The 20,542-nt window shown below is 35.9% G+C and overlaps 1 protein-coding gene across 2 annotated transcripts in view; it reads left to right on the top strand.

Annotated features, from left to right (window-relative positions):
• The window catches only part of SGCZ (sarcoglycan zeta), a 1,025,749-nt gene that overhangs the window by 952,343 nt on the left and 52,864 nt on the right, over positions 1 to 20,542 (top strand). For both annotated transcript variants that reach the window (XM_058669862.1, XM_058669863.1), the window contains exon 6: positions 10,671 to 10,793. In XM_058669862.1, coding sequence (XP_058525845.1) covers positions 10,671 to 10,793 — 123 coding nt within the window. The remainder of the gene's footprint in view (positions 1 to 10,670; positions 10,794 to 20,542) is intronic.

Raw genomic sequence — 20,542 nt, 5'->3', positions numbered from 1 at the left:
GGGTGAGACCATCGTTTCCACACTCTTTTTTTCCTAACTGTATCTGGGGGAAGTGGGTAGATACATACACACACACACGCACACACACACACATGTATCAGTGTACTAAACAGTAAGTTAGAATCAATGTCAAGATGAAAGGGTTAAAGATTCTGTATTTGGAATCAAATGTGATAATAATGAATTATAATATTTTCAGGCAATGATCATTATTATTGATGTGGTACAACTACAGCATGTTTTTATAATTACATAGGAATCCTAAGTGGTTTTCTTAAAGCATTACCCAGATTCCCCAAAAAGCATCTTGTAGACTTCAATTTGCAAAGAAAATGACCAGATGGAATATTTGAATTAAATCTCTTGCGTATGAGTATCTATTTGAGAATGAAATCGAACAGTCTGTGTAATCTGTGCAGCTCTGTTCAGCACAGGTTGCTTTCTCTCCATGCCGATTTGCAGCCTGTTAAGAAGTCTCTTAGTCATTGTAGCCATCCCAAAATTCAGATGAGAAAGGGTTTGAGGACCGCATCAACAAAAGGCCCGAACACAAAACACCAGAGATGACAGAACACTTTATCTGATCACAGTGAAACTAACCCAGAAATAAATGTTTCTTTGCTAATTTTTGTCTAGTTGCTCTGTCCAGTGATGAAGGTGGGATATTGAAGTCTCCATTATTATGGAATGGAAGCCTATGTTCCTCTTTGGATTAACTGGCACTTGTTTTAAATAGTTGGATTTTCTCCATTTGGTGTTTATTCTTTTATTGTAGTCACATCTTCCCATTGAGTTGATCCCTTAATCATTGTGCTGTTGTAATGGTTTTTGTGTTACATCTGGTTTGTTTGAGGATAAGATACTGCTACTACTTGTGTTTGATTTTTATCTGCATAGTATGTTTTTATCCATTCTTTCACTTTCGTGTATATATCTTTGTTGGTGGGATTTGTTTCTTCTAGGCAGTGTATATATATTTCTCTTTTCAATTCTGTTCAGCCAGTTGAAATTGAATTCTTGAAATTGTTGAACAGTAATCTCTGCCGAGTGATTTCTGCATGCTTTATTATAGTAGATAAAATACATATGTATACTGTTAAAATTACTTCCAGTAAATTTGATAAATTATCAGAACATTTTAAAAACTAGATGATAGTTTTAGATTTGAAAAAAAGCTTACATTTAATTAGTATCATTTCACTATTGAGTATTTCTAAAATTTATAATGTTACAATGAAAGGTACAATGAAATTCCAAAGAAACAGTCATAAAAAATTAGGAAACTGTACCAGCTCATTTTATTTATGATGGCATTAATTGTAATTGCATTTTTAGTGTGTTAATATTTGTAAAAAGTTAAAAACATAATAGACAGGTAAGGTATGAAGATTTTATTTAAAAAGTACCCTGTGTGTCAAGTCAAAATGTAGCTTAACATCAGAGTAAGCTGATGAGTAAGAAAAAGGTAAATACTAGATGGATAGTATGTTTTTCCTTTTAACATAACATGTAATAAAAATAAAGCAGGGGGAAAGCATGATAATTGGGTGTCACCAAATAAGAGGTCTACCAGCTTCACTTTCCAAACACATCTTTCCCTAATTAATACAACACTGTTTCAGAAATTGTCAGTGTCTGAGAAATGGAAAGTAGGAAGAGAGAGTACCAGAAGATACTAAATGTATTTTTTTTTCAAAAAACTTTGTTCTCTTATGAGAGCACTAAACCAAAACTATAACTGTAAAGTGTATTCACTGGTTCTACTTTATGTGACAATTATGATTATAATGCTGACTGCATATAGACTATTTTGTGTTTATGAGTTGTTAGGGCAAAATGCCTTCTTGAATGATCATGAAATGCAAGAAATGTTGAGAGATCAATGTCTCACACACCAATGTTTTCATCCACAATTGGACATCTTATGCAATTGGGTCCCGTAACAAAAATTATAATTCCAAAGTATCTGAATTCACTTCTGTTACACAATGTGGGCAATAGCTGATCATTTCAAAATTAGGCAAATGCCAAGTCCAGGAAAAAAATTATGGTACGTTTTTTATAAATGGTTGGTCAGTTAATCACAAGAAGTAAATTTGTTTCAGAAATCACTAAACTGATCCTATAATGCAAATTTGTCTGCTGTTGTATTTATTCCATTAAGACCAGGTTTAAAATTGTCTGAATATTGTAAATATTCAGTCTGCTTTATACAGAAGGGATGAAAGAAATTGCCTGAGGATATTTTAATGTCTGTCCTTGCAGCATTGATTTAGGAAACACTGACCTTTTATTTTCTTTTAATTAAACACTGATGAATATTTTTATTTGTGAGATGTAATGATTTTTGAAAGTAAACGATTCCTCTTATTTAATCAAAATGAGCATGAGGGAGGCACAGAATAATTCATAAAGACACAGTGATAAAATAAAGAATTCCTTTTTAAAAAGTATAGTTCAAGGAAACACAATTTGAAATGTATGAACTATTGAACATGACCAAGGTAATTGACTGACTGACTTTTGTAATTGGAGTGTCCAGGGCTACATTAAGTTGTCTCTGATTGGATCCACTTTTGTTTTCTTTTTTCTTTTTTTTTTTTTTCCTTGAAGCAGATTTCTCAGGAGTGTGTTTCTGTGCTGCTGCTCTTCTTGTCGCTGTCCATTCCACAAACTAGCTGACATCTCTGGCCAGTTGCCAAACAGCACACAGCTCACCTTAAAAGTCTTTAAATTCACATTATATTCAGGTCTGTGAGTTGAAAGGATCATGTCTCTTTCACAAAACTTACAGCAAAAAAAATAGGAAAATGTTTGAGTTGTGTGCTGATGCTCAAATTAATTGCTTTGACCAGGGAGAGTAACAGTTGTATCAGAAATCAGTATTGCTTGTAAAAATATGAAACGCACATGCTCTCTTGGACTCAGTGTGAGGAATGCATTTCCATAAAGGAGCCTAAAGAATGGCCGTGGTGGTGGTGGGAAATCAGCATAAGATTGTCACTGATGACAAGGAAGCAAAGATTTCTAGAATAAAGTGAATGAAATAGTGTCAAATATTATTCAGTGGATAAGGACTGAGAATTGGTCACTTAATTTACTCATGTAGAGATCATTGGTAGTCCTGATAAGGAGGTGGGAGAAAGCCTGATCAGACTTAGCTCTAGGGAGAAAATCAGGGAAGGAATTGGAAATACTCTGTAACAAGATTTCCACTGGATGTCTTCTGTTCCTAAGGCTGGGTAGGAAAGGAGAAGGGAAAACAAAAACAAACAACCACTAGCCAGCACAGAGGCTCAAAACTGACATACGTTATGTAGAAATTTATTCTTTAATTTTTCTGTATGTTGTTATCCAAAAGATTTCTAAAACGGCTAATCTTGGGGAATGCCAAATGGCATATTATCTTTAGTTTCATACTTTGGGTAGATGATTTAGCCACACAGAATCCCCAGTGCTTTGGGGTCTTGAGACAGTATTACTGGGCCTGTGTCCTGACTCTACAGTATCTTGTCTGAAAGACACAAAGCATATTCATAAACATCTGGATATTTCACTTCTTCTTAAGTTGAATTGAGATCTCCTGTGGTTCTGTGGAAATTATATTAGCATATATTTGTGATATGCTGTAGTAGCTGCCTTGTATGCTCTAAGTCCATTAAATGGTGAACTCTAAGTTTTGCTTGGAAAAGGTAGAAATGATTTAAAGACCAAGGAATATCTTTTTCCAGGAATAAAATAGTACAATATAATCAATTCTCTCTAAAAATCTCTGTGTACTACCAAATTGATGAGATAACCCCCTGCACGCACGCACGCACACACACACGCACACACCCCTAACCTCCCAACCTTCATTAAATTACTTATACTGCATAAATATCAAATATTATCATCCTGTGATGTATTATGTGATGATTATCAGTGTTACAATAAAAGGTAACTAAAGATTATCAGTGATTTTAATATATAATGTCAACACATGATGTCTTTAATATTAGGTTTTTAATGACAGGCCTTAGAAAAAATGAATGAGTTTCAAGTTAAATGTTTATGTACCTTTAAAATAGCCACACATACTAACCCAATCCTCACACACTAACACAAATCATATTAAAGAATTGAGAAAAAAAGAACTTCTAGGATATTCAGGAAAAGATTTAAATATGAGAAATTAGCAGATAGTGGAAGGAAAAGGAAGATAAACTGAAAAGTCAGCTTGCTCCTGAAACATCTGAGCTTCTGCTGTATTGTTAGAGTAAGTAGAACAGCATTAGGATTCAAATACACCACTAGTTCTAATACTAAACCTGTCACAGTTAAAACCAGTACTACATACTTTGGTAAATTCAAAAGCAGATGGAATGGAAATATAAGTTTATTTGGTGTTAACATTTTTGAGATCTATGGGTATTGAGTGTAATTCTTGAAACAATGCTTATGCGTGTATTTTTTTAAAAGGTATATTAATAGCAATAATTTATAATAGTAGAGATTATGCACAAGGCAACAATAAAACACAAATGGAAGAGTGTAAAATTCTTCTCAATTATAAAAAATCGTAATTGAGGAATCAGTGTGTATAATATACTGGTCCAGACACTGGTGTTGGTAGGGAGTTATGGAGTAGGGAAACACAAGAATGGATGTACCGTTTCCTCAAAATCAGAGTTCATGCAGTTACTTCATTTGTTGGACAAAGAATGATTACCCCTAGGGTTATAAACTAGACAATCGTTCCTATAGGAAGGATCTAGGCAGACATCATGGGCATGATTCACTGAGGATTGCAGATGTCCAAGGCTTTGCAGTTCTGTCCGTGGGAAGACTCCCTGCCTTGCCTGGCCTTCCTTTACACAGTTGTGCTGCTCAGCTCCTCTACTACTCTCCTCTCCCTTCTCCTCCTCTTCTCCCCTCTCCCCTCTCCCCTGCTCTCCGTTCTCCCCTTGCCTCTGTGTTCCCCTCTCCTCCTTTCCCCAATTTGAGTATTCCACAGGGTATTTATAATGATACACATGGTGTAAAACAATGTACACTACATATTTTGAAAGGGTATTTTGCTTTGCGGTAAACTTAAGAGTTTAGTGGATAATTTTGAAACAATTTGCATGTGGATTTTTAAAATGTTCTTACTTGCTATTTGAGAACCATGTAGATGAAGAGAGGCAGATAGCTCCCATTTGCTGATATATTCCCCAAATTCCCTCGGCCAAGAGGGGCTGACACAGACAGTACATAAGGCTCCCATGTAGATCATAGGAACCCAACTATCTGAGCCATCATTGCTCTCTCTCCAAGTGAGTGTTGGAAAGTAGGAGTCAGGAAACCCAGCTAGAGACTAAGCTCAGGGATTCTAATGTGTGATACAAATGCCCTGGTTTGCATATTAAATTCTAGACCAAATATGCGTCCCATTTTTATCTATTTTTAAATTTTTCTGACAGGTATATTTTAACCTCTTAGTAATTTTTTTCAAGTCCTTGAATATTCTCACATGTACAAGTTTTAAGTGCAGTGCTCTATAAAAGAAAGATTCCACCATGTTATGTTTGAAGACAGTGAAATTAGAGACAAGCACATCTAGTTTGAACTTCATTGTTTTTTACTCTCCACACTAAATAGTACCAAGATAAACCTTGGGGGAAAAAAAGGCAGTGTAAATCCTGGATATTTTCTTCCTCATTTTTTGGTTAGTTGGCTAGTGGAGAATCTACTTGTTGATTTTCTCAAAGAACCAGGTCTTTGACTCATTGAATTTATGTGTGGGTTCTTTGGACTCTATTTGGTTTATTTCCTCCTTTATTTTGGTTGTTTCTCTTTTCCTGCTAATTGTGTGATTGCTTTACTCTGTTTTTTTTTTTTTTTCTAGCTGCTTTAAATGTGTGGTTAGCTCATTTACTCTGTGTTTTTCTAATTTCTTGGCATAACCATTAATTGAGATGAACTTTCCTCTTAACACTGCCTTGACCATGCCCCGTAAGTTTTGATATGCTTGGTTGATGCCTTATTTGTTTCGAACTTTTTTTTAATTTCCCCTTTGATTTCCTCTATAAACCATTATTCATTTAGTAGCATATGATTCAGTCTCCAAGTTTCTGCATGTTTTCTGGGGTATTTTGACTTATTGGTCTTCAGTTTCACTCCATGATAATCTGAGAAAATGCAGTGAATAATTTTAATTTTTAAAAATTTGCTGAGGTTTATTTTGTGGACTATAATATGATCAATCCTCGACAAAGTTCCATGTACTAATGAAAAACAAGTGTATTCTGTGTCTTTATTTTAGCTTGATCCAGCTCCACTTGCAGCTTTTTGATTGTTTCCCTATTGTGGGAAGAAATGTTTTCCAATTCTGAGATTCTTTCTTCTGTCTCATTCATTCTATTGTTGAGGCTCTCCACTGCATTTTTAGTTAGCTTCATTATGTTCTTCGTTTCTAACAATTTGCCCTGATATTGTTTCAGTGTTGCTATTTCCTGTCTGACATAGTCCTTGAACCCCTGTATGTATTTGTCATTATTTACAAAAAGCTTTATAATAAAGATTTAAAGTTCTTTATCCCCCATTTTCTCAATGTCCTCCTCAATTAACTCAAGTTGACAAAGGCTTTTGCTCCTTTGTGGGGGAGGCATCAGTAATATTCATTGTGCTTCTGTCTCTCCTTTTACCTTGGGTAATTGCAATTTTGGTTAGCAGATTCTTCTCCTTCGGCCAGTTTCTACACTGTGGTGCTCATTGGTCTACAGGCTGATTTTACTGTTTGCATTCAGTACCCTGTTTTTCATTTGTAGTAACTTGTGCTGATCGCTCAGTGCGTCTCAGTCCTGGGCTCTTGTGGTAGATTTCCCCTATGGTCTGCCTCTGTACTCCTGCAGCTGCTCTGTCTCTACTTGGGGTCAGATCAAACAAATCAGCAAGATGGGCATTTCTTGCCTGGGTTCACCTCCTAAGCTCCCAGTGAACTCCCCTTCCCACCTGGCTGCCGGTGGATCTCTGGGCAAAGGTGAAGCTTAGATTTCCAGTCCTGGCTTCTCCTGGTGTATCTGGGCACTGCAAAACTGTTCTCTGTTGTCTCCACTGCTTCCCTGTGTCCTTCAGCCTCCAGGTACTCCTCTGTTGTTGGCCTGCCCTCTCCTATTTCCTAAAAACTGCCATCTTTACTTCACCCTGGATAATGATTCTCTATCAATTTAAACCTTTCCATACCCTATATTACCACCTTGCTAATTTCTGGATAATAGTCTCTTAACAACATTAGTGATTATTTATTTTAAAGATTTGTTTTTATTGGAAAGACAGATATATAGAGAGGAGGAGGGACAGAGAGAATCTTCCTTCCACTGATTCACTCCCCAAGTAGCCACAATGGTCAAAGCTGAGCCAATCCAAAGCCAGGAGCCAGGAGCCAGGAGCCTCCTCTGGGCCTCCCACATGGTGCAGGGTCCCAAGGCTTTGGGTCATCCTCAAGTGCTTTCCCAGGTCACAAGCAGGAAGGTGGATGTTAAGTGAGGCTTCCAGGACACAAGCCAACAATCATACAGTATCCTGGTGTGGGTGAGGCAGGGACTTTAGCTGCTAGGCTACCACACCAGGCCCTAGTGATTATTAAAAAAAAAACATTCCCAGTTGAAGAATTATTTTGATGTCAATAGTAAAATGCAAAGACAGATTTGATCATTGGAGCCTTTCTGCTTGTCAGCCAAAGTTGACCTTGGCTGGTGAACATGAGTGTGACACACATAAATGATCCAGAATGGCAATGGAACTATCTCCGAGGGAAACAAGATAGTAGCACCATGGCTGTTTTTGCTTCTGTTGGTTCATTTTAATGCATATGTATGAACCATGAAGTGAACTAGATAACATAACATATGTGTTTTATGTAGAGTAACTCAATCTTTTCCTAGCATTATCACCCTGATTCTCTCTTTTGTCTATTTAACCTGCCAATTCTAAGTCTGCAATTCTTGCCTGGTTGAAGTTGCTGACATAAATGTTATTATGGATATTAGTCTTGGTGTTTTAGTTGGCAAATTGGCAAAAAAGATGAATAAGCAGGTACTTGGATAATCCACTTTTCTGTGATCCACTCTAAGAAGAGTGTTTCTGCCTTATCTGAAGACATCAGGGCACATTGCTCTCCTGGAACCATCATTGAGATGACACTGAATTGAACTTTACTGTTCCTTTGAACAGCTAGAACTTGCTTTGCTCTGGTCTACCAAATGGGTAGTCAGGAAAATGAAAACCCAATAAAAAAACAAAAGGTGTTAGGATTTATTGAATTCAACTGCATTCATTTAATTTATGAACTTAAAAAAATAGTCATACAAATTTACTCCGACTTTGATTATATATTCTGCTCCTCTGCCTGTAGAAAAGAAATTGAACACATGTAAATACAAAGTATTCAAAGCTATTTTCTGACTTAAAATGATTGTACTGCCAATGCAGTGGTAAATGCTTGCAATGTAACCTCTGTAATTTAAGTAATATGATGAAAATTGTTATATGATGTATAAATTTTATATTCATTCAATACTGTAATCTTGCATGTGTTTATTTGTGGCTTTTTTTTACTTTTAATGCATTAAAGTTTCAATTCACATTGCCAAATCCACACACCATTTCTTGAAACTTGCATTTGTAATAGCTTGTATCACATATCGTAGAGCATTTTCATGTTAGCAAATTAAATTCTACATCAAGAACTAGAATTATGTCAAGATAAGTCCTGGTAATGAGTGAATATGTGTGTAAAGGAGGTTATTTATGTACATGTATATATTTAGATAGCAATTTTATATGCTTCCATATAGATTAAAGATAATTATATATTTCTAAAGCAACGCAGTTCACCAACAGAATATTTAAAGAAGCAATGTGTAAGTGCTAAAAATGTGCATGTATCTGTAATATCTCATATGTACTTCATACCTGTCTCTAAAAGACGTTTCAACACAGCTACTCAAAATCCAGAAGTTACATTTAAAAAACATTGATCTAAAGCACATGTTTTTATTATCACCCATTGTATTTCATAGACACAAAAATCTGAAAACATAGCATTTGAAAGGTTATGCTATCATTAGAGAAACATTGAATTAGTACACTCTGTTGAGATCATATATTCAATGATATTACTGTGGACTATAGGTCACCCTGGTTTTCTCAGACTCTAACTAGATATTATAAGGGAAGGTTTTGTTTTAAAAAACAGCAAACGACAACAAATGTTTAAAAGACCTTCATGTGAATTTGAACTTTATAATCCACAAATTTAACACCAATTTTTCTCCCTTAACATAACACTAGTTGAATCTTTTGGAATTTCGATGTTGGTCTTTGAAAAATGAAATATCTGTGTGTGTGTGTGTGTCTACTTAGATTCTAAGAAAGATAACCCACTTTTCAGGGAACTTTCCATGTTATCAACGTTTTTTATTCATGTTTCCTTTTGTTTAATTTTCATGAGAAGCTGTGACAACAGTGACGCTCCGTTTGTGGCAGACAGTGGCTAGGTTGGGGAATAGAACATTTGCAGTGTTACACAGAAAGGGGGGGAAAGATTAAGTCTGTAATCCATTCTGCCACATTTGCTTCATGAACTAAGTTCCCAAGTGAAAACAGTAGCGTTCCAAATGAAATGACTTTTTGGAATGCAAAATGATCTTGTCCTTTAATTTTTTCATTCACGTAACTGACACACAATGGAAATGCATATTGGGAAATGATTGGGTGGAAGATGCTTCAACTATCATAGGAAGAGGAGATGTGGAAACATACCCACTGTGTTATGGCAAAATAATGAATTTGGTGTTAGGAAAATAGTCATTCCTCCTCCTTGTTCATTGGAATTTCTCGTTTCTCCTTGTTGGTCTAAGATCTAGTAAAATTTTATTTATTTCAATTTTTGTTAAAACTCTCCTTACTCACAAATTAGTCATGTATTATAAATACAGGAACTGAAAATGTGGGTTGTGAATAGATTAGTTTTTAAAATTGGCTTATAAATTACAAATAGATTTCTACTTGTATTTTATAATTATAGCGATTCCATATACATTTCAAGAAAGCAAGGAAACTATCCTTTGGAAAAAGCATTAAGGAGCATTATGTAAAATTCCAATATTGACTATAAAACAGATTGAAATTCATTGACAATAAAAGGTAAAACAGCAACATTAGAACCCTAGTGGTGTAAATAAATTAAATATTCATGACTTAATAATGTTCTAAAGTACCCTGTGATGTAGCAAACTCGGGTACTGTTGTCTGATTTCAGAGAGAAAGTATGGAAGTTATACAGTGCATAAAAATTTATTTTACTTCCAGCCAATGCCAGGTTTAATGTCAAGTCTTTAGCCTGCAACAGAGAACAAAGCACATAATCCCTCCTTATAGAAATAAAGAAAAAATACTTTTAACTAAACCCACTGATTTAACATCATGCCATAAATTTAGAGGTTATATGGCATATATGCTCAACAAATTTAGCCCAGAAAAGCTCTACTATATTCAAGAACTTCTTTAAAAAGTAATACTTTAAAAGGGTAATGCAGATAGAAAAGAGAACGGCAGTGTGATTTCTGTATACGTATGCTTTTTTAAAAAAACATGCTAGTGTTCCTGAACACCCATTTCATGTTACACTTTTCCTCTGACCTTAGGAGCTGAAGCTGTGGAGGCTCAGTGTAAAAGGTTTGAAGTGAGAGCCGGTGAAGGTGGCAGGGTGCTGTTTGCTGCAGATGAAGAGGAGATTACCATTGGGGCTGAAAAGCTGAAAGTTACAGGTACTGTCAATCGAGGTTGTGGAATGTTGTTTACTTCTTGAAAGAATATGCAACTGCAAGATATGCTGTTTGATTTCCATCCAGAAAATAAGGGCCATATAGCAACAAGGTGCTTGTTGTAGCTGCAGAGGAGAATTTAAATACTGTTTAAGTATGTAAATATTATTGGTCTTAAGAGAGTAAAATTGTGTTTCTTAGGTGGAGAAAAGTATGTGCTGTAGGGATACAGAGTAAAGGTGAAAGAAGGTGATGGACAAATAAAATGCCAAGGTCTATTTAAAAGTAAAAAAATGTACAAAAGGAACTAAAATGGGAATATTATATTAACAATTAAGCAGGGAAAAGGTTAAAGGTGAACTAGACTCTTGTTCTATAGGATTCATACATATTTTCAAAGGTATCTAAGTCAGTAGTTTGAAAGTAAATTAAGTGGAATAGTGCTGTACTCATATTATTCAGAACACATTACATTCATTATTAAAATATTAGGGTCATTAAAATCAGCCACCTGCTGAAATTAAAGAATAACAGGCTTAGCAATGAGACAGTGGATGGGGAAGAAGTTCATGATTTTAAGCACAAGCTCTTTTGAATTGCTATCTGCATGCATGACTTTTATTTAGAAAAAAAGTTTTTTAGATGTACTCAAACTGGTCTAAAGTTTAATAGAAGAAATAAAATGAGGTTTAATTTGGTGTTTCAAAGGTTTGAATTTGAAATGGACATACAGGATTTCAGATATGTTTATTGACACCCAGTTGAGTTAGAGCCATGTGGGAGAAGTTAGCATGCAATTTTAAAGCATGGGCTCTGTTTCTAAGCATTTCATATTGTATCCTTCTTCTACTACTCTTAAATCAGCTTTCCATGCTTCTGATAATTCACCTGAATAATTAAAATGTAATGATATCATTATATTTGTCTATGTGGCTGTGTACACATATGTCTAAAATTGGGCTCAACACATAATAAAGAGGTTATGTTGCCTCTTTATTGTAAATTACATTTTATTCATGTATGTATCATTATTTCATTATTATTATTATTTCAAGGCATAGAGAGGGAGAGACTGAGACAAAGAAAGATCTCCATTTTTTTTTGGTTTACTGTTCAAATGCTTGGTACAGCGGGTGAGGCTCACTTCAGGTCTCATGTAGGTAGCAAGGATCTGAGTACTTGAGCTATCTCACTGTCTTCTCTGCAATGCATTAACGCGAACCTGGAGATAGCAATTTTAATGCAATTAATGTCACAGACATAAAGGCCTGGTTTATGTCAAGAAAATCCTATAGCTGAATGGCAATGAAATTGAACAAGCATTGTTGAGTAAGGATACTTAGTGGCCAACATTTGAACCAGTGGCATACGGGAACTCTCACCTATACTCCCTACATCCCCCAGAAGATCTCATCACGTATGTCCAGTAAGATACTACACTATTTGGTGAATGTTTGCAGTGATTCCCTTGACTGTACTTGCCTCATTGCCCCATGTTCTTTTTCTTCTTTGACTGGGCAATAAAGTTGGTAAAGGATGGGGTACAAGATGGCCCACTTGACTCTTGTGTTACAAGGACAGGAAATTAAAAAAAAAATACCAATCACAACAAGTTGTGGGTACTGGCTTCATGGTGTAGCAGGCTAAATAGCCACCAGTGAGGCCAGCATACCATCTAAGTGCTGGCTCACCTCTTGTCTGTACCACTTTTGAAAGTGTTGCTTGCTTAATGGCCTGGGAGAAACAACTGAAAATAACCCATTTACTTGGTTCCTTGCCAGATCAGGGGACACCCAGATAACCTCCTTGTTCTCGGCTCTGGCCTGGCTGACTCCTTGGCCATTGTCACCTCTGATGAATAAGCCAAGGGATGGGTGATCTTTCTTTCTCTTCTCTGTATAATTTTGACTTTCAAATAAATGAATAAATTGTTGTTATTTAACTATTGATTGGCATGCAATACTAACAGCAAGAAGAACATCAGGCAAGGGTCTGGGCACTGATATTTAAATAGTTATTCAGGCTAAGAGCGAGCAAGGAGCTTCAAATACGCACCTTCAGGATGACTGGGCAGATACAATTTTAACATGTAATAATTATTGGTTCCTTTATCTTAATTTTTCATCTTTTTATATATATAAAGTAAGCTAATTTCACATACTCCACTATACAGATTTAGGAGTATAGTGATGTGTTTTATCCTGCCTTCCCTCTGCCTGTATTCGTACCCACCTGCCTTTTTCTTTCCTTGTTTTATACTTGCTAATTTTTACAGTGGAGTATAGACAAAGGCTGTAAATAATAATCTAATCCAAGGATGTCAATCTCACTCTTATGTACTCTGTGTATTAATGATCATATGGGAAAGCATTAATATATGTTTGTAGGATTGGCATATTTCACCAAGCATAATAGTTCCTACCTGGATTCATTTAATTGCAAAAGACAACATTGCATTTTTCTTTATGGCTGAGTAGTATTCCCTAGTGTGTATATCCCATAGTGTCTTTATCCAGTCTTCAGATTACAGGCATCAGGGGTGATTCCATATCTTATTTATTATGAACAGAGCCGCTATAAACTTAGAATTATAGATAACATTCTTACTGTTGATTTCATTTCAGTTGGATAAATTTATTTGGTACTGCCTACTAGGTGTCACTCTGGAGAGCAATATAGGTATGTAGGATGCTGTACACATGACCGAAAAGTGTCTCATCTATATTTCAGTATTACTCTTGGGTACTTTGCATTTTTAATTTAAGGTGGAATCTAGAACCCTCAGTGGCTTTTGTGTTCTTGTGGAAGATTGACTTCCTCTGTTTCTTGTGATACTTTGAATTGTATCATAATTGTTGCAGTGAAGTGCTGTCTTCACAAAATTCCTTTGTTTTCTACTACTACGTTCTGCCCAACCAGATTATGTGAGCCCCACATTGTTAACAAATAAATGCTAAGTGAAAATATTTTCATTTGCGAGAATCCCACACAATATCCAACACATTTTTATCTCTCATGGAGGGACCCATCTTCCACAGTTAAACACAAATCAGCAAATACACACATTCATATTCTTGATGAATTCTTAGTCTCTTCCTAGAATACTGTGTAAAGTAGTTTTACTTGTGCCCATGATATTTAAGGAAAATAAAGGTATCAAAGGAAGTTATAATTTGGAATATAAATTCATACAGGAAAAACATTACGTATGGTTTAGCATGCAATTTAAAGTCTTACGGCTTGATTAGTAACCTCACATATACTCCCAAGCAGTGTTTGAGTCATTTGACAAATAACACTACAAAGAGCCAGTGACTCCAGGGTGCTTCATATAAGTTAGGGAGCCATGCTTCAAGACTTTAAAGTTACATGTGACAAGAGATCTGTGTGATGTTTCTTCTAGAATTTTAAGCTTGCGGTGTGAAACTTTCTATTTAAGAGGTATTCTTAGGCATTAAAATGAGAATGGATCCCTTCTGACTTTATCCTGGGTGAACAATGGCATTTTGTAAATGGACTTTTGATTCAGGGTGTTCCAGAGGATTAATTTATTTATGCCATAGGTATATGTATTTACCTGGGGAAAACTTGTTTATAGTAAATACTATTCACAGATGCAGCATAGCTTAGTCTTGTATGCTTTAAAACATGCAAGAATTTTCCCAGCTCACACAAGTAATGCTAATCCCATTAATGGTAACTCACCAAGTAATGCTGCCTCCTGAATGCCATGAGTGGAGGAATAAAATGTCCAGCACCTACATCTGTGCTTTAAATACCCTGTCATCATATTGAGCAATGCTGCTGAACCTTGACTTCCAAGCATCCTTGCCTTGCTCAGTAATAATTTGTTTGAATGAATTAATACATATATATGTGTGTGTGTGTATGTGTGTGTTTATGTGTGTGTATGCATATGTGTTTTATGTACACACATTTAACCTTCACAAGCAATCTTTATATCATGGAACATAAAGGCATTTTAAGGCTATGTTTGCATATTTAAAATTTTTATTTTTATTTTATATCCCTGCCTGTTAGCTATTGATGTTGTTGAATGCATTGTCTTCTTTTTAGACCTAGTAAGCAAAGATATAAACCTTTACACAGAAGAAAGTTCTAAATTTAGTGCTTTCAGGCAGAATCACATTGACCTATGGCTTCATTTATATTCCAAATATTAGACTAACATAGAAAGCCAAGAGCAACTACAGGTTGTTGAACTTTCTAAAGTAGAAAATACCATAGGACATTTTCATATTAAGGTAAAAGTAGGACTTGCACCTCTCTAATTGTGACAGGAAGAGGGAAATAACCAATTGTATGAGAAAGAGGATGTATCTTTATTTTTTTCAGAGCATAATAATTAAATTTGACAGCCTGAAAGGACAGTGAAACCCAACCATTTATGCACCTCACATTCTAGTGTTTGAAGGCCAAAGGTATCACTCCTTTATCTCTTTTCTAATTGAGGGATAAGAATAAAAGACAACTTGTAATGCTTGTTTGACAGCAGAAGAAAGGATTTCCTGACGAGCTGTCTGTTAAACTAAATGCAGTGTTCAGGGTTTGAATCAATATATTCTGGTTTGCTTTTATTAGCTCCTGCTTCCGTGTTCTTGTCTGTTGAATTAGCACAGGGTGGTGAGGTCAGCTTCAGAACCAACCTGTCTCTTAGTGAGGGCATTGTTCCTCTGAGCTGTCCACATGTCAATAATGCGGTGATGTTCTAGGCTAGAGCACAGGGCTTCTGTGCCAGAACAGTACCCAAAAATATGTGATCAGTGAGCGGCTGAGGAAGGTGGTGGTACTCTGGACTTTTCCTGGTGAAGCATTCCAGCTTTGCAGATTTGGATCACTCAGGTATAAGCTGTTACACTACTTTCTCCGTAAGTGGAGGCTCTCATATACTGTGACCCCTTTTTGGTATTTTCATTATTATTTTCTATGATTCAGTTTTGTAGGCACAGGGATTCCTCCCTCCTCCTTCTCTTTCTGCAACTCCACTTCCCCCACACACCATTTTCCTCAACACATAATTTTCTCCTGTATTATTGAAGTAGCATAGTCTTTCATCAACAGTCACAAGTCCAACATTCTGCTATTGAAGTGTTTCATGGCATTACAGGCATTGGCAATAGTGGAAAGTCTATTATACTGTCAAGGTCTATTTAACATTTTCATCGAGTGTCCTCCTTTTATTAGCGAGTAGAGATGCATACAGCAGCACATCTTCACTTTCCAAATTCTAGTCTCCATTCTATGTATGTGTGTGTGTATTATATATTATATATTTACCTATTTATATGAATGTTGGCTTATATTAAGACATATGATAGTTGTCCTTTGGGATTGTTTTATTTCACTGAGCATAATGGACTCCAGTTAAGTAGAATTTCATTCTTCTTAATGCTGAGCAGTATTCCATAGAGTAGATATACCACAGTTTCTTTCTTTATCCATTCCTCTTTCTATGGACATCTGGATTGTCTCCATGCCTTCATTGTTGTGGTTTCTGCTGAACTGCATCCAAGTATAGACAAGTGGGAGAAAGAGAAAAATAGTTCATTATAATATAACCTGGAGATGGCACTCATTCTTTATATATTCTGTTGACTCAAAGTAAGTCATGTGCTTGTGTGTGACACAGTCCAATATATTCTTTTTAAATCCTGGGAGGTGGAATTCTTATAAGAAAGATTTGGTTAAGTGGGCAGATGAACTATTTTTGCTATAGAGGATGCTATAACAATGTAAAATTCCTAATAGGTAGCAGTAAAGGATAAGAGGTAAACTGCATATTTTAATTGGTCATCCATTAGACACACCAAGTTTCAAAATGGCCCTCAAATTTGTGCTTTTCAGTCCATAACATTACACTTTACACTGTTTTACACCCATTTGTGAAGAGCCCTAAATATTTAGCTGTCACATGCCTACATGTGAGAGGTCATTGCTGGAAGCAGCATTGTGGTGTAGTGTATTAAATCTGAATCCTGGCTGCTCTGCTTCTATTCCAGCTTCCTGTTCATTTATGCCGTTGTGCCCAGGAAGGCAGTGAATATTAGCCTAAGTACTTAGGCCCTATCTACTCATTGAGACATCAGAGAGTATTTCCAGGGTCCTGACTTCGGCCTGGCCCAGTCCTGGATGTCTAGAATGTTAACCAATAGTTGGAAACATTCTCTCAGTGTCTCTCCCCATCTCTTTCTTTCCCTCCCCTCCTCTCTATTTCTCTATCTTATCCCCTTCTTTGTTTCTCTCCTCCTCCTCCCTCACTTCTCCCTTTCCCTGTCTTTCTTTGCCATTCTACCTTTCAAATAAATAAACAGTAAATATTTTAAAATATTATTGTTATACAATTTAGGAAACCATAATAACATCATCACATTCCATCATCATCCTCATGAAAGTGTAAACTCACTTCCAGGATTAAAATACGTTAATATTACAGTTTTCTTATTTTTCTTTAAGATATATATCATATTAAGATCAGTCACACTTGATTTCCCATTGCCTTACAACTTAGAATGCTTGATTTCAGAAACTGAATTCCAGAACCATAGAGTGGAAAATGTTATTGTTAGGCAATTGACAGTATCTGGTCTAGTGGAAAGGAGTAAAACCAAAATAAATTAAGGAACTGAGGAATTCTGACATTATACTGCCAGGTTCATGTGATTATTGGCTTTGGAGAATTTGGAGATTTGCGGATCAAATTTTATAGCTGAAGGGAGATAAATATTGATCTAAACTCAAGTTAGAAGACAGACATGTTGCCCTCTATGAAAGCCATAAATTGCCATTCAGTATTGCATCTCCTTTTATGGGTCCAAGTCTTAGTTGTAAATGTCATTGCATTCAAAACTTTGATGGCAAATGGGCTTTTCTTACCTACCACCCTTTCTGTTTTCTGTCCTGGTAAGTCAGGCAGCCAAAGTAAAGGAAGGCAAAAACCAGGAAAAGCCAGAGCTAGTATAAACAGCATAGAAAGGTCAGTGACTTAGGTCAGTAACACAAGGCGTTTCAGTGACGGCTGGGAAGGATGTCTGGCTGGGATTACCAGACAATTGAGAAGGGCTTCAGAGACAGTTATTTATCCGGTCTTATTCTTCTCAAGAATTGAGCACGTATGTTGAAGATATGGGAACTAGGCTTGTCATTCATAGACAAGGGTGGTAGAAATACAGAAAGTGATAAGCTCAGAATAATCTCTGATGTTACAGAAAAGGTACTCTTATGAGCTCACTATTTCCAATATATATGAATAGAGAAATACATGGGAGTAAAGGTGAGTGTTATATACATAGCTAATCAGTTGGTAGCACTGTATACAGAAATAGCCAGGAATTTTATGTTTGGTGGCATTGAGAACATCAAATTATCAAATCTTATTTTAAAATACCATTTTCCAATAAAAAGTTTAAAAATTTCTTAGGAAAATGCCTGAATCTAAAGCAAAGGTGGGAGAAATGATAAATTAATCATAGGTTGTCTTATGCTAACATCTAATAAATGCTAAGCCAAGGACAGGGGCCTGGGGATTGATGTTGGGACTGGATGCAAAGATACTGGTTGGGGTGCTTGCATCCCAACAGAGTGCTGAGGTTCAGTACCAATTTAGACTCCTTATTCAAGCTCCGTCCTAGCGCACACGCAAGGAATGCTGGTGATGGCCCAAGTAGCTGTCCTGCCCACCGTGCACCTGGGTGCAGTATGACCAGTTTAGCTATCTGGGCATCTAGAAAATGGTTCAGCAGAGTAGAAATCTCTGTTTCTGTGTCCAATGACACATTATTTTTTTAAAGGACGGGGACACTTCAGCGAGATGAAAGAACTAGTTTGAGAAAACTGACAGATACAGGTGGATGTTTTGCTGATAGAAAGACAACAAATTTGACTTAATGAAATGGAAATCCATGAATCCATACTGATGTAGGAAAAATAGTGATAGTGTCTTTTAACAATTATATGTCAGATGGAAACATAGACAAAAGAACATTAGATTATCTAAAATTACATTTCCTAATCTTCAGAATAATAATTATCTCAGGAAAAATATCAGTGGATGGTAAAACCAGTGAAAGAAACTAAAGGCTTGATTTTTTTTTTTCCTTTTCTTAAACTTTTTCACTTATTTTACTCAAACACAGATATCAATTCACAAAGTTAGGGATTCATGACAAGTATCATAACATAGGAAAAGAACGATAAATTGTCATTGACACAGTCCGATTTGATGAAGCGATGTTTCTAACCACATAGCAAATGATACCAATTTTTATACTCAATGCTAATTTCCAAAGTAAGAGAAAACATGGTGTTTGTCTTCCTGAGACTGGCTAATTTCCCTTAGCTGGCATCAGATTTTAAGAGTAAATCTGCAATGGTAAACCTGGGAGGTCCTTAATTTATTTAACCAGTGAAAATAACCAACATATCCATGGATTAAAACCGTATCAGGCAACACCTTACAGAGCAAGTTGATAACTTTTCTGTACTATAAACAAGAGAGCTGTACAACCTGAGTATAACCTTCAGGAAATAGAGAACAAGGTCAGAGACATTATATACATTATTCCAGTCACGCATCAAGGAACACTTCAGAAACTAGTCAAGGAACCTGCTGATACTTGCCACTTTGGGTGACTCTTGATTCTTCCTGATTGGAATCTGTGTCTACACAGTTCATTACTGAGACAAACGAATTTCTAGGTAACCTATTTCTGCATAATAAACTGTCCCCCAAGGGTAGTGATTTTAGGATTCTGTTGGTGTTTATTTGGCCCAACCCCAGGCATTTGGTCACTGTTCTGCTTGGGGGTGACTGAGGCAACCCAGAATGTGAAGTCCACTGCCATGTAAAGGCACACCTGTAAGTTGTTAGTAGTCGCATCACCAGGGCCTCTGCAGGACTTCTTACCAGAACATCTACATGTGGTCCCTTTATGCACCTATATTTCTTTGTCTCATCAGTCCCACAAAATTAATCTTCAAACAGGGAAAGAGGAGAGAAAGCACCATCACATTTTCCAGAACAATTCCCTTTATTATTTTTCTCAACAAACCCAGTGCTGAAGGATCTGCAGATATAGTTTAGCAAGCAATCACTTTTAGCAAAATTTGTGTAGGGGTTCCAAAGGACATAGAAAAGGTCTTTATCTTCTTAGGTGTAAACAATTTTTCATTTAAAAATTAACATTTGGATAAGTATTCATATACCACAGACAACTTTTTTTAAATAAAGAACTTCCCTGCTGTTTTTGGTCAACTTGGGTTTCCATAGAAAATTACATGCACTGGCTTGCTTAAAGAACAGAAATTTGTTTATATTTGTAATGATCAGAGGTCTGAGGTCAAGGTGAATTTAATGGTTATTTCATAGTTGAATTGCAGAAGTAAAAAGAGAAAACAGCTGGATACTAAAAACTATATACTGTGTAACTCTTATAAATGAAAGAGACATTAAGATGACTTAGATTTAAGAAACTGAAGGAATGTGTATAAACTATGGAAAGTGAAACAAATTTTGATACAAATTCTTTGAAATAACATAGTCACAATGAATAACCATTTAAATGTGATGATATCAGTAGGAATCCCTGTGAAAATAATTTAAGCAGAAGAAAGATTGCTACAAGATTCAGAACACGATGAACTCTCCAATTTTATCACTGCAGAAGCAAAACTACTTAACATAAAATATGCAGAAGAAAATAGCATTGTTAGGAAAATATAGAAAACAAAAATAA

Source organism: Ochotona princeps, chromosome 11, assembly GCF_030435755.1.
Source record: "Ochotona princeps isolate mOchPri1 chromosome 11, mOchPri1.hap1, whole genome shotgun sequence".
Lineage (NCBI taxonomy): Eukaryota > Metazoa > Chordata > Mammalia > Lagomorpha > Ochotonidae > Ochotona > Ochotona princeps.
Note: the sequence above shows the minus strand (reverse complement) of the source record. Positions and strands in the feature narration are given on the sequence as shown.